Genomic DNA, 14,239 nt, shown 5'->3' on the forward strand with positions numbered 1-14,239 from the left:
TGAGGTCTTGTACAAACCGTGTTACAGCTCTTAGGCAAATCAGTGTTACAGCTCTATTTTATTTAGAAGATAGCAGGAGAATCCATCCTCAAAGCGTGAGGGCATGCCAGCCCAAGGACTTGAAGGGAAGAGAGTGGAGGAGCGCGTGGGGGACGAGAGAGAGCGCGCAGGCACACAGGAGAGAAAGAGCAGAGAAAGCGCTTTGCTCCTCCTTTTATATGTTTTTTTCCTCCACCTGGGCCTGCCCTGTGCAAATTCGGCTTAGCCAGGAGTGCTGTTTGTTCTACCTGAAGTCTTCACTCTGGTCCTTGGACCTTCTTTCGTTCTATTTTCGCGGGCTTTTCCCTTTCTTGTCTTTTAGCCACCGTCATTTTGGACTCCTTTCCCTAATCTACCTACCTAACAATTATAAGAAAGTAGGCCTAGATTTGGAGTTGAGAATTCCAGTACCCATAGTGGCCAGGCAAATAATAGAAATGATGAAAGTGAGCTGGCCATTCATGGTACAGTAAAGAGTTGGAGAGACTGTGATAGAGTTTACTCCATTGAAGGACTTATTGCTAACTTTTAATGAGAATTTGGAGTTATTAGTGCTTTTAACCAAAAAACAAATAATTGTGTTGCTTCCCTGGTGGCTCGGTAAGGAATCTGCCTGCCAGTGCAGGAGACAAGAGTTCATTTCCTACGTCAGGAAGATCCCCTGGAGAAGGAAATGGCAGCCTACTCCAGTATTCTTACCTGGAGTGTCCCATGGATAGAGGAGCCTGGCAGGCTACACTCCATGGGGTCACAAAAGAGTTGGACACTTCTTAGCCACTAAACAACACTTGTATTAGCTTAGCTTCATAATTCTTCAATTTGGCTATGTCTTAGAATTATTTGGAGAGTGTTTGAAAAAATACTGATGCTCAGATCCTGCTCTCAGAGGTCTGATTTACCTTTTAAAATACCAAAAGCTTCTCAATATGCCAGCAAATTTGGAAAACTTAGCAGTGGCCATGGGACTGGAAAAGGTCAGTTTTCATTCCAATTCCAAAGAAAGGCAATGCCAAAGAATGCTCAAACTACTGCACAATTGCACTCATCTTACGTGCTAGTAACGGAGAAGGCGATGGCAACCCACTCCAGTACTCTTGCCTGGAAAACCCCATGGACGGAGGAGCCTGGTAGGCTGCAGTCCATGGAGTCGCTAAGTCAGACACGACTGAGCAACTTCACTTCCACTTTTCACTTTCATGCATTGGAGAAGGAAATGGCAACCCACTCCAGTGTTCTTGCCTGGAGAATCCCAGGGACGAGGGAGCATGGTGGGCTGCCGTCTATGGGGTCGCACAGAGTCGGACACGATTGAAGCGACTTAGCAGCAGCAGCAGCAGCAGTAGCACATGCTAGTAAAGTAATGCTCGAAATTCTCCAAGCCAGGCTTCAGCAATATGTGAACCGTGAACTCCCTGATGTTCAAGTTGGTTTTAGAAAAGGCAGAGGAACCAGAGATCAAATTGCCAACATCCGCTGGATCATGGAAAAAGCAAGAGAGTTCCAGAAAAACATCTATTTCTGCTTTATTGACTATGCCAAAGCCTTTGACTGTGTGGATCACAATAAACTGTGGAAAATTCTGAAAGAGATGGGAATACCAGACCACCTGACCTGCCTCTTGAGAAATCTGTATGCAGGTCAGGAAGCAACAGTTAGAAGTGGACATGGAACAACAGACTGGTTCCAAATAGGAAAAGGAGTATGTCAAGGCTGTATATTGTCACCCTGCTTATTTAACTTCTATGCAGAGCACATCATGAGAAACGCTGGACTGGAAGAAACACAAGCTGAAATCAAGATTGCCAGGAGAAATGTATCAATAACCTCACATATGCAGATGACACCACCCTTATGGCAGAAAGTGAAGAGGAACTCAAAAGCCTCTTGATGAAAGTGAAAGAGGAGAGTGAAAAAGTTGGCTTAAAGCTCAACATTCAGAAAATGAAGATTATGGCATCCAGTCCCATCACTTCATGGGAAACAGATGGGGAAACAGTGGAAACAGTGTCAGACTTTATTTCTGGGGGCTTCAAAGTCACTGCAGATGGTGACTGCAGCCATGAAATTAAAAGACACTTACTCCTTGGAAGAAAAGTTATGACCAACCTAGATAGTATATTCAAAAGCTGAGACATTACTTTGCCGACTAAGGTCCGTCTAGTCAAGGCTATGGTTTTTCCTGTGGTCATGTATGGATGTGAGAGTTGGACTGTGAAGAAGGGTGAGCGCTGAAGAATTGATGCTTTTGAAGTGTGGTGTTGGAGAAGACTCTTGAGAGTCCCTTGGACTGCAAGGAGATCCAACCAGTCCATTCTGAAGGAGATCAACCCTGGGATTTCTTTGGAAGGAATGATGCTGAAGCTGAAACTCCAGTACTTTGGCCACCTCATGAAATGAGTTGACTCATTGGAAAAGACTCTGATGCTGGGAGGGATTGGGGGCAGGAGGAGAAGGGGACGACCGAGGATGAGATGGCTGGATGGCATCACGGGCTGGATGGCATCACGGGCTCGATGGACGTGAGTCTGAGTGAACTCTGGAAGATGGTGATGGACAGGGAGGCCTGGCGTGCTGCGATTCATGGGGTCGCAAAGAGTCGGACACGACTGAGCGACTGAACTGAACTGAACTGAAAGCACAGCTAGGTTTTGAATGATTCATTGGACTCTAGTTAACTAGGATTTTTTTTTAATATATATAAGTAAATAAGGATGTAGTCAACTGTCAGACAATTATGCCTTTTGCCTGTCTTCGAAGCAACCTTCACTGTAAGTTACTGTTGGGGAATGATCACTCAGGGTCACTGTTGGTTTCCATGTCATCAGCAAAGAGCTTAAATTGTGTTCATTGTAAGTCCCTACTGTATCAGGATACATTTTTCCTCTGTTCTTGTGCACCCAGAACTCACTCACCCTCACCCCGTGCATTTGTGGACAGATTCAGTGGTTTCTACCGCACTCTCTGAACTGATGGTGGTCACAGCTTTCTCTGGGTCTAGGTTTCAGTGTGTGCATATTCATGATTTTCTTATAAGCCAGTCTTTCTTAAGATGTCCCTCTAGGATAACATTTAATTAAAATTAGAGACTCTCTACCCTAACCAGGACTAGAAAGCGTTCTCAAAAATGTTAGGATGGTTTCCTTAAACTTTGGTGTGCCTTTGTATCAGGAGATTAAGGTATTTTTTAAGTAAAAAGGTACTAGATTTCCAATTATTTGTTTTCATTTGTGAGTTTGGATAATTTTTAAAAATTTATTTCAAATTTGAGAAGTATGGTCTTTAATATTTGTATAACTTATGAGATAAAAAAGATGTATTAATCAATGGTAAGATTTATTCCATTTACTGTTTTGATTATCTGGAAATAATTCTGATTCATTCCTTAAGGAATTTAATCAGTTGAACAGGTCAGCTCAGTTAAGTAATGACTCTGCTCAAATGAGCACATTCTTTTCCAAAAACATTTGAAAGCACGTGTTGTCTTTTATTTTTCGCTGAGATGATTTTCAAATCGTCACTCAACTGTATCCTGATATATTAATTTTGTTATATTCAGAGTGGATTATCCAGTTTATCTATTTCTTTTGTGGTCTTTGTTTTCCCCCTCCCCATCAGTGTTTACTTTCACAACCCAAGTTCTGGGCCATTCAGACATCAGCTTTGATCCTCCGGACAAAACTTGAGAGAGGAAGCACACGCCGAGTGGAACGAGCAATGAGGCAGACACAGGTAAGAATTAAAGTTGCAATTCTTGTTAGTTTTCCAACTCTTTATTGTTATCAATAACCATGCATATTTATTATGAGTATAAAATAATGAGATGGCTTTCATTTTACTCAAACACATTTTATTGTTTGAGAGTGTTGTTCTAGAATTTGCTTGACTCCAAAGCCCAGCTGTGTACTGAGCTCTGTGACTCTGGTGTTTAACCTCTCTAAAGGAAAGCTGTTTCTCTGTTCAACACTTCTGACACCAAGTGTGTGGGTGTTTCCATACCAAGTATGTCTTCACTTCCCTGTGGACATCAACTGGGTGTCCTACAGTTTAATTCAATTCTGACACTACGTGGAGTTAGTACAAACCCCATACATGAAGGGCTTAGTCCCATAAGACTGCCTCCCTTTTCTGATTCTGATTTCAAGTCTAATACTTCTGACTGAATGGCTATAAACTAGGAGTTTTCATGACCTCCTTCTCAGCTCAGGTTTGATCATTTGCTAGAATGGCTCACAAAACTCAGGGAGACACTTAATTACTATTACTGATTTATTATAAAGGATATAAATGAGCAGCTGAATGAAGAGGTTTTGGGGCAAGGTCTGGAAGGGTCCTGAGCAGAGGAGCTTCTATCTTTGTAGAGCTTAGGGTGCCCTGCCCTCCTAGAACTTGGGTGCGTTTACTACCCTGGAAGCTCTGTCTATTCATTCTATTAATTTTGAGAGTCTGATATTGAAACTCCAACTAAAAGTGGGTTGCTGTTCCCTTTTCCAGGGGATCTTTCTGACCCAAAGATCGAAGCTGGGTCTCCTGCATTTAGCAGGAAGATTCTTTGCAGTCTGAGCCACCAGGGAAGCCCACTGTAGGTGGTGGTGGTTTAGTCGCTTAAGTCATGTCCGACTCTTGTGACTCCATGGACTGTAGCCTGCCAGGCTCCTCTGTCCATGGGATTCTCCAGGCAAGAATACTGGAGTGGGTTACCATTTCCTTCTCTTTTCTTTATCAATCATGAGAGCACATCTTTTCCTTCTTTGCTTTAGTATGGTAAAAGCAATATATTATACATATAATCCAAATATGAGGCAAATTAATTGAAACCTCATACATTCAAAGTGAAAGATAAAGTGTTAGTTGCTCAGTCATGTCCGATTGTTTGCAACTCCATGGAGCCCCACCAGGCTCCTCTGTCAATGGGATTCTCCAGGTAAGAATACTAAAGCAGGTAGCCATTCCCTTCTCCAGGGGAGTCTTCCTGACCCAGGCATCAAACCCAGGTCTCCGGCATTGCAGGTAGATTCTTTACCATCTGAACCACCAGGGAAGCCCTACATACATTCATCTAACTTTTGTTCAAACCAAAAAAAAACTTGTGTAAACCAGATGTCATCCTTGTCTGATAATATTCATATTAATGTTAGATAAACTCAGCTCAGTTGCTGAGGATTAATGTTGTTACTTTATGTTCACTATTAAAATAGTTTTGCTGATGAATTTTAATTACCCAGTTATCTCTTAAACCAGTTAATTTAAATTTAAATCTGCCCCTCTCCAGGTGGTTGTGCCTCTGAAGATGATTTCATGGCAGGAATCTTTTCCTTCACCCTTGAATTTCTGGGAGTTTGAGATTGTAGCAGTTTTCTGTCACTGGAGACTATTCATGCTGCAATTTGACTTTCTTAATGGTAGAAGATAGTTGAGATTTCACAACTTTTGAATGAGTATTTTTAGAACATCTGTTCTTGATACTGTATTTTAGCATTTACTAAATTATATTTTAATTGAAAATCTTTCCATCATCACAGCTAGAATGTGAGCTTCTTGAGGGGTCCTATTCTGTGTCTTACTTATTTTGTATACTCAGAATAAGCACTTGGTGGATGTTTGTTGAATGCCGAATGTTATATTTATTTATACCCTGCTTTTTACCAACAGAGTATATAAAGTACTTATTTCTCTGTCATCATTCAGCTTTTTCTCATCCCACTATGCCGCTAAACCATGTATGAGCCTCCCCGCCAAAAAAATCCATTTTGAATTATTTAGTCATCAGCAGGAATAATTAAGAGTTAGCTGAATTGAAAGTTATATTCTCATCTGGCACTTTAGTGGTCTGAGTTGTAGAGCCCGGCCTTTCTAGTATCATTGCAGTCCAGATCTTCAGCCTAGTGCCAAAGCTAACAAGAACAGAGCAGTTGTTGTGAGCACACTGAGGGTAAGGTCGTGGTCTTGGCGGGTAGTAATTCACGGTTTGTTTGGTTGTATTTTTTAAGGGAAAAGAGATAAAGGAATGTCAGCTTTTCTTGTAGGGTTTCCTAAAAAATGATAAACTGCAAGTACCCTCTGAAGTGATTAGAAGTGATAAGAGACTGGAGTCCAGGTATCAACTACTCGATTAACTGGAAATATGTTCACTAGTCTGTGGGAACTCGAGTAGAATGTGTATCCTCTGTCTTACAGGCTGGTCGTTTATTCTGCATTCCAGTCTTTGCTCCCATGTTGTAGTGTCAGAATGTGCTGTGCTGTATTATGTTTTCACATATCTTCTTCATGAAAGTACATCCACATGTGTTATGCTTGGCAGGCTCAGTATTGATCTTGATATGTGACTGTTTGTGTGGATGGAAAATATATGGCTGCCATTATGGAGCCACTGAGTGAGGAAGGGAGGTGGGGTGGGGATGTGATCTAGTAGTTCAGGCTGACCTTGGTCATGTTTGGTTTGCCCACCAAGGGGGTGTGGCTTCAAAATTTGAGAAATTGTGTTCAATCTTTATACTTATTTTGAATATCCTTTTCCTAAATGCATGGTGCTTATAGAGGACCGATTGAAGCTCAGAGCTTTTCAAGACTCTTTATACTTCTACTTCAGTACAATTTAAAAACAGGTCTTGGTAAGGAAACTTAAGGGACAAAAACCCAATTCAAACTTGCTATGAAAAGGGATATTTATTGGCTTTTATAGCTGGGAAGTCTAGAGGTATTCCAGTTCCAGAGATAGTTGGATTCACGGCTCAAACAGATCATCAGGTATTTCTCTCTTTTCCTGTTTCTCTGCTTTTCTCTGCCTGCTTCAGTATCAGAATGTCTATTGTCAGAATAGCACCAAATTTTGTTGTCTGTAGCCCTCACAGTCTAAGAGGAAGAGAGATCACGTACTGTGGCCAAGGCTGAGCCCTCTAACCTGTGCTTCACTTCCTGACCTGGAGGATGGAGAGAGCCATCATTCAGATAACAAAGGGTTAAATGACTTCATTTAATGCTTGAACTAGAACCTGGCACATAGAAAACCCTTGGTGAATGTTAACTGTTACTATTATCCTCACTTTAAGGAGGAGAAGTCTGGGTACAAGAAAATAAAGCTGTCCAGTCCTTCACAGTGCACTGAAAGCAATCATTACTGCCTGGAAGATCTAAAAACATTGGGGTAATGACAGTGTTTCATGTTTAGTGTGTCCTGCCATGGAGCTTTTCAGATATCTGAGATAAGAAGTGTTGTCTTCCATTCTAGCTCTGTACTTCGCCTGCGTTAATAACCACACGTAGCATTTGAAGTTATTGAAAAGCATACCAGAACCTGCTCCTGTGACTGTGGTTGTGCTTTACTTTTATTGGAATCATTGTAGTAACTATTCATTGTTCAGAACTGTGTATAGTTACTGCCATTTACTGATCACTCAGATGCCAGGTGCTAGATAATCCTAGGAAGTAGGTGCTACTTATATTTTTATTGATGAAGATAGTAAAGCACAGAAAATTTAAATGACTTACCCAAGATCTAATAGCTGGACTGGAATTCAAACCAGGTCTGCCTTGAGTTTCAAAGTCCATGCTTTGATTGACCATGTTGCACCCATCTGTGAAAGACTTAGCATCATCTGGAAGAAGGGGGTTGAACCAGCTTAGACAGGAAGAAGTGAACAGAGGCTTTTTTGAGCCAGCCTTGGTGGCAGAACTCAGCATCTCAGGGCGTACAATTTAGGTGAGAGGAGGGGAACGTGGAGTGCCCATAATATCGGGATGTGGTCCTGTGATCGGGATGTGGTCCTGTGTGGGAACAGAATGTGCACGTGGCTGAGTGAAACAGGCCAGGGCTAAGGCCAAGAGGATGCTTCCCAGAGGGAGGCTGGTGGGCCGAACCAGAGTGTGAGTTTCATAATACTAGATTAATAAAAAATAGGTGACAGTTGGTTCATAGATAAGTGCGGTAAAAGAAGGGAGAAGTGATAAAATATTGTTGATAGTAAAAAAAAATTTTTTTAATCTAGAAAGTTACAAAACAGTGAAAACTCAAGAATAGCAGAGGAACTTACTAGTGGGGTGAATAATGTCCACCACATGTCTAAAGGCACTAAATACTCACTTCAGTCAGATTCCAGCTGGGGCACTGAACGTTCTTTGACAGAATCAGATTGTGTTGGTTGAACTGACGCGTTGGTTTCCCCCGGGACAGCACCCTGTGTACATCTTAAGAGCCTTGTGCAGCTTTCCCCAAACTTGCCTGAACATATGAACCACTTGCAAGGTGCTTATTAAAATATAGCTCTTTAGCCCAGCCCACAGAAATTGAGGGTCCTGTGAGGGTGGTGATTATGGTCGCCTTTGGAAGAGCCTGCTCCTGGCTGAGACCGGCTGTTCATCTTTAGTAGCTCCAGATGTTTTCCAGTCTCATAGCCAAGTCCATACAGAACAGAGACTAAAGGGGCATTTGTCAAGGCCTGGAGGCCAGCGTTGTGATTTAACAGGGGACTGAGACCTGGAAGGAACCTTAGAGGTGTGTGTTACCAAGGGCCACAGACTGGAGCCAGATTGAGCTCACTGAGGAACGGGTGTGCTCTGCATCTGACAGAGACTGCTCAGGAAAGTAGGTGTAACTATTGTTAGATTTGACTGCTTTAACTTAGAACGGATGATACTAAGAATTTAAAACATTCACTTAGGTTTTAATAATACATATTCTTTGCACTCTTACCCTACTTTCAGACTATAAATAGACTGACTTTTCTCACTGAACTTTTAAGACAAGATAGTGAAAGAGAACTACCAAGAAGGTCTCCTGGAGAAGTTCTGGGAGAAAGTTGGAAGTGGGCAGGGCCTGGGAACAGCACGCGAAATGGTGCATCTCCCAGTTCTCAGAGGGTGATTGTGGAGCCCTGAGGCTCCTTAAGACCTTTCAGAGAATCCACAGGTCACAACTATCTTCACAGCAACATTGTTGTTGTGTAGCCGTTAAGTCGTGTCTGACTCTTTTGTGACCCCATGGCCTGTAGCCCGCCAAGTTCCTCTGTCCATGGGAATTCTCCAGGCAAGAATACTGGAGTAGGTTGTCATTTTCTTCTCCAGGGGATTTCGCTGACACAGGGATCGAACCCATGTCTCCTGCTTGGCAAACTGATTCTTTACCACTGGACCACCTGGGAAGTCCCTTCGCAACAATACTAAAATACTGTTCTACTTTGTCACTGTGTTGATACTGAATCAACAGAAGCAATGGAGGGTCAAACTGTTGGGCCCTTCACCAGAATCATGGTCAGGACTCCACACTGTGCTCTCAGTCAGCCTGTGCTTCATAGCCATGCATTTGTAGCTTTAAAAAAAAAAAGACAGTTTTGTTTATGATTGTCTTTGATAAAGTAGTCAATATTATTTTATTAAATCTTTATCCTTGACGGTTTGCTTTTAAATATTTTATGTGGTGAACTGGGAGGTACTTGCAAAACATTTGTGCTGTGTGAAGTGCCGTGGTTATTCCAAGAAAACCTGAGCAAACTGCTTTTCCCATTGTTGTTGTTGTTTAGTCACTAAGTCCTGTCTGACTGCAACCCCATGAACTGCAGAACACCAGGCCTTCTCTGTCCTTCACTGTCTCCCAGAGTTTGCTCAAACTCATGTCCATTGAGTCGGTGATGTCATCCAATCATCTCATCCTCTGTCTTCCCCTTCTCCTCCTGCCTTCAGTCTTTCCCAGCATCAGGGTCTTTTCCAATGAGTTTGCCCTTTGCATCAGGTGGCCAGAGTATTGGAGCTTCAGCATCAGTCCTTTCAGTGAAGAGTCAGGGTTGATTTCCTTTAGGATTGACTGGTTTGATCTCCTTGCTATCCAAGGAACCCTTCAAGAGTCTTCCCCAGCACCACAGTCCGAAAGCATCAATTCTTCAGTGCTTAGCCTTGTGGTCCAACTCTCACATCTGTACATCAGTTCATCAGTTCAGTCGGTCAGTCGTGTCCGACTCTTTGCGACCCCATGAATCGCAGCACGCCAGGCCTCCCTGTCCATCACCAGCTCCCGGAGTTCACTCAGACTCATGTCCATCGAGTCAGTGATGCCATCCAGCCATCTCATCCTCGGTCGTCCCCTTCTCCTCCTGCCCCCAATCCCTCCCAGCATCAGAGTCTTTTCCAATGAGTCAACTCTTCACATGAGGTGGCCAAAGTACTGGAGTTTCAGCTTCAGCATCATTCCTTCCAAAGAAATCCCAGGGTTGATCTCCTTCAGAATGGACTGGTTGGATCTCCTTGCAGTCCAAGGGACTCTCAAGAGTCTTCTCCAACACCACACTTCAGAAGCATCAGTTCTTCAGCACTCAGCCTTCTTCACAGTCCAACTCTCACATCCATACCTGACTACTGGAAAAACCATAGCCTTGACTAGACGGACCTTAGTCAGCAAAGTAATGTCTCTGCTTTTGAATATGCTGTCTAGGTTTGTCATAGCTTTTCTTCCAAGGAGCAAACATCTTTTAATTTTATGGCTGCAGTCACTGTCCAAAGTGATTTTGGAGTCCAAGAAACTGGAAATCTGTCACTATTTCCATTGTTTCCTTATCTATTTGCCATGAAGTGATGGAACCGGATGCCATGATCTTCATTTTTTGAATGTTGAGTTTTAAGCCAGCTTTTTCACTCTCCTCTTTCACTTCATCAAGAGGCTCTTTAGTTCCTCTTAGCTTTCTGCCATAAGGGTGGTGTCATCTGCATATCTGAGGTTATTGATATTTCTCCAGGCAATATTAATTCTAGTTTGTGTTTCATCCAGCTTGGCATTTTGCACGATGTACTCTGCATATGGGTGAAATAAGCAGGGTGACAATACGGAACTTTTCCCATGGAACATTGTTTTTACTTGGAAGAACCACTGACAGACTATGGGTATTCAGACTTGTGTATTATGGCCGAAATTTTCTCAAAAATGAATGAAGTGAGCTTATCACTTCTGGTTGTTGCCAGTGGTAGAATTTTGAGCTTGAAGAAAAAAAATGAAACTTTTGAAAGTCTTGTATCTTTAGTTATAAACCTGACAGCTTCCCGTTGCTTCAGTTACTGGGATGAGAGTTTTTATATGAGCTTAATGATAATATTAGTGCATGTAATTTTTAATATTAAATATGTAGACATTTGCAAATCTGCACATTTTTCCAAAATGACCAATGCATGATGTGAAAAATCAAGCATGGGTAAAAGACCCAGTCAAAGTTCAAGACACATCAGTGAGTGGGTTTATTTTATGATTTATTTTTATTTAGACCAGTGGATTTACTATAACAGAGTATTTACTGTAACAGGAAAACTTTCGTTGATAGGATTTCAAATTCCACATTGCAGATGACTCTAAGAAGCTAACCACCTGTTGAATTTTGACGTAGTATCAAAGAATAATATGCAAAATTAACTTAAAAAGCTATTAAAATACTTCTCCCTTTTCCAACTACCAATCTGTGTAAGGTCAAATTTTCTTCATAAATTTCAACCAAAACATCGTATTGCAACAGACTGACTACAGAAGCAGGTATGAGAATCCAGCTGTCATCTATTAGGCCAGACATTGACTAGAGTTGCAAAAGTGTAAGTCATTGCCAATTGTTTTTTCTTGTCTTTTTGACTACACCAGTTGGGTTGCAGGATCTAAGTTCCCTAACAAGGGATCGAACCCAGGCCCTCGGCAGTGGAAGTAGTCCTAACCACTGGACTACTATGAGAGTCCCCAGATTTTGCTAAACTTTTTACGATTTTGTTTTTTGAGAAAAAATAGTTATTTTTCATAAAACATATTATGTAAGTTAATGTAATGGAGTCATTATTTTAGAATGAACTTAATATTTAAATTTAACTCAGTTTTAATTTCTAATATGATAAATATTGATACATTATAGCCCACATAAACAAAAGCTTTTTATAGTCCCTCAGTAATTTATGAGTTCAAAGAGGTCCTGACACTGGAAAGATTAACTGCTGAGGTGTGACTAAGGGAATGCTCCAAGAGCTTTGTCTGCATTTCCTTCAAGACTTCCTCTTTGTGTTCATCTCTTTAGTCTGGAATCATAAAAAAGACATCTAGGCTCTCCTAGCTCCCCTTAATAGACCCAGTTCCTACCAGCCAACACAAGAAAGTCTTTGAAACAGGAAGCAGAAATCTTGGTCAGGTCTCCAGATCTCCTGACCCTGACTCGCTTAGTATGGGATTAGGTGGGGGAAAACCGTTAGTTTTCAATATTTTCTAGTGAGAAGCAGCTTTTTATTTTCACAGATCTGACCATTTCCACTTAAATTAGGAGGTTATGGTTTTGATGAAGCTGTCAGTATAGTGTTTGAAATCAGACAGGCTCTGATTCATAGCTTTAAACTTTGAGCACAGGGCTTCCCTGGTGATCCATAGGCTAAAACTCAACACTTCCAATGCAGGGAGCCCGGGTTCAGTCTCTGGTCAGGGAAACTAAGGTCCTGTACGCTGTGCTGCACAGCCAAAAAGCTAAAACAAAACAACAGCCGAAAAGAAAAAATTAAACTTCGGGCAAGCCATTTTTTTAATCTCTCTGAGCTGCGGTTCCCTATGCATGAGGTAAAACTGGGTTAACAATAGTTTTAATGATGATGTTGATACTTAGTAGATGTGTTAATAGGTTTTGATTCTCATTCTCCTTGTTCCTATTGGAAGTTTTCTTAGGCTTGCAAGTTTTTTGAGGTAGCAGTTAACTCGACCACAACTGTTTGTGAGTCACAATTGAATGACTGCAGACTCCTGTCAGAGAGAACTGTTCAACCCAGCTGTTGGATATAGTTGATTAAGTACAGATTTTTATAATAAATCTCACCCTCCTAGACATATGCATGCATACACAGATTGCACAAAAAAGCAAGGTGATTTGGTATGTGATCAGTCATACCTTTTAGATTATCAGCTAATTTTGACTTGGCTCTTCAGAAAGCTGATAAGCACTTAGATATCACGCAAGCAAGAAAGAATAGCCTTCAGTGAAAGTGTAGGTCCTTAGGGATTAGCTGTGTTTTTTCAAAGATATGTGTGCCATACTTTTAGACATGAGCACATAAATAAAGTCTAAATCGTACCAGACCTTGTTCTGAATTGTCCTTCAAAATTGTCCTAAATCATTCTCCATGTGCTAATTTTAAAATGTAGTCTTAATTTTCTCTAGTTTTTTTTGGAGAGAAGTTCTTTCTCTGCTGAAAACAGAGAGGGCCCATCATTGTTTTGTGGGGATTTATTCTTTTATTCCCCATTTCTTGGTGGTGTCCTCTGATCTCTGGTACTGGTTTCTGGAAGACTCAAGAGTTGTTATTGTCTGGGGTCAGAGAAACTGTATACACAGGCACATTGTCTCAACACTGAAAGTATAAATGCTTTGAGGTGGAGTTTGGGGAGAAAAAGACATTAAAAGAGAGTCTTAACACTTGAAAACAGTTTCATATAACAGTTTATGCATCATGAATGAAGTTGTCTTTGGTGTGTCCCAGCAGTTGAACCTGGATTTTCTGTCACCTGATTCTCTTATCGTGCCATACCGCGCCCCCGCCCCCCAACCTCTCAGTCTAGTCAAAGCTAGACTCTTCCTTACTCTTTTCTCATCATATTTCTTGTTTATCCACATCTCTCTGTCACCCTCCTTGTGTACAGTCTGCTTGCTTTCAGCTCTTAATGATTGGTTTAGGGTGTATTTGTGTCTCTCTTTCGCTCTCCTTTTTTGATGTTACTATCCTTTCTTAAAAACCAACCTCTCATGCCATTTTTAACTTATGACCAAGTGTCCATGACTTTCAGGTCTGAAATACGTGAAATTTAGAAACTGGAGAGAGAAAATGGCAAGTGAAAGAGTAGGACACTGCTTTAGAGGTCATTTACCTCAATTTCTGGGAATTTGTGAAAGCTTGCAAGGTACCCATTTGTCTCTGAGCTCCCTGTTTCTGTCCACATTCACACACATACATTAACAGTAGAAACTCAGGCTTCCCATTCAGCAGTCCCAGTCTTCTAGGACTTAGCGTCTTGCCTTTGTCTTTCGGACTACTTGGGTATGGTTTGTCCCTGGGGAATAAACCTGATACTTGTGTTCGGCTAATGGTGCCTGAGACTGACAGCCTTTTCAAATGCTGGAAATTCAACAAAATACTCTTTCTTAAAATGTTTTAAATTTTTGACTGTGCTGGCTCTTTGTTGCTTTGCAAGCTTTTCTCTGGTTGCAGCAAATGGGCT

The 14,239-nt window shown here is 41.5% G+C and overlaps 1 protein-coding gene across 1 annotated transcript in view; it reads left to right on the plus strand.

Annotated features, from left to right (window-relative positions):
* Positions 1-14,239, plus strand: part of TTC27 (tetratricopeptide repeat domain 27) — a 179,689-nt gene that overhangs the window by 67,201 nt on the left and 98,249 nt on the right. Inside the window, exon 10 of the mRNA XM_052648906.1 lies at positions 3,655-3,768. Within this exon, the coding sequence (XP_052504866.1) occupies positions 3,655-3,768 (114 nt within the window). The remainder of the gene's footprint in view (positions 1-3,654; positions 3,769-14,239) is intronic.

Source organism: Budorcas taxicolor, chromosome 11 (assembly GCF_023091745.1).
Source record: "Budorcas taxicolor isolate Tak-1 chromosome 11, Takin1.1, whole genome shotgun sequence".
Taxonomy (NCBI): Eukaryota; Metazoa; Chordata; class Mammalia; order Artiodactyla; family Bovidae; genus Budorcas; species Budorcas taxicolor.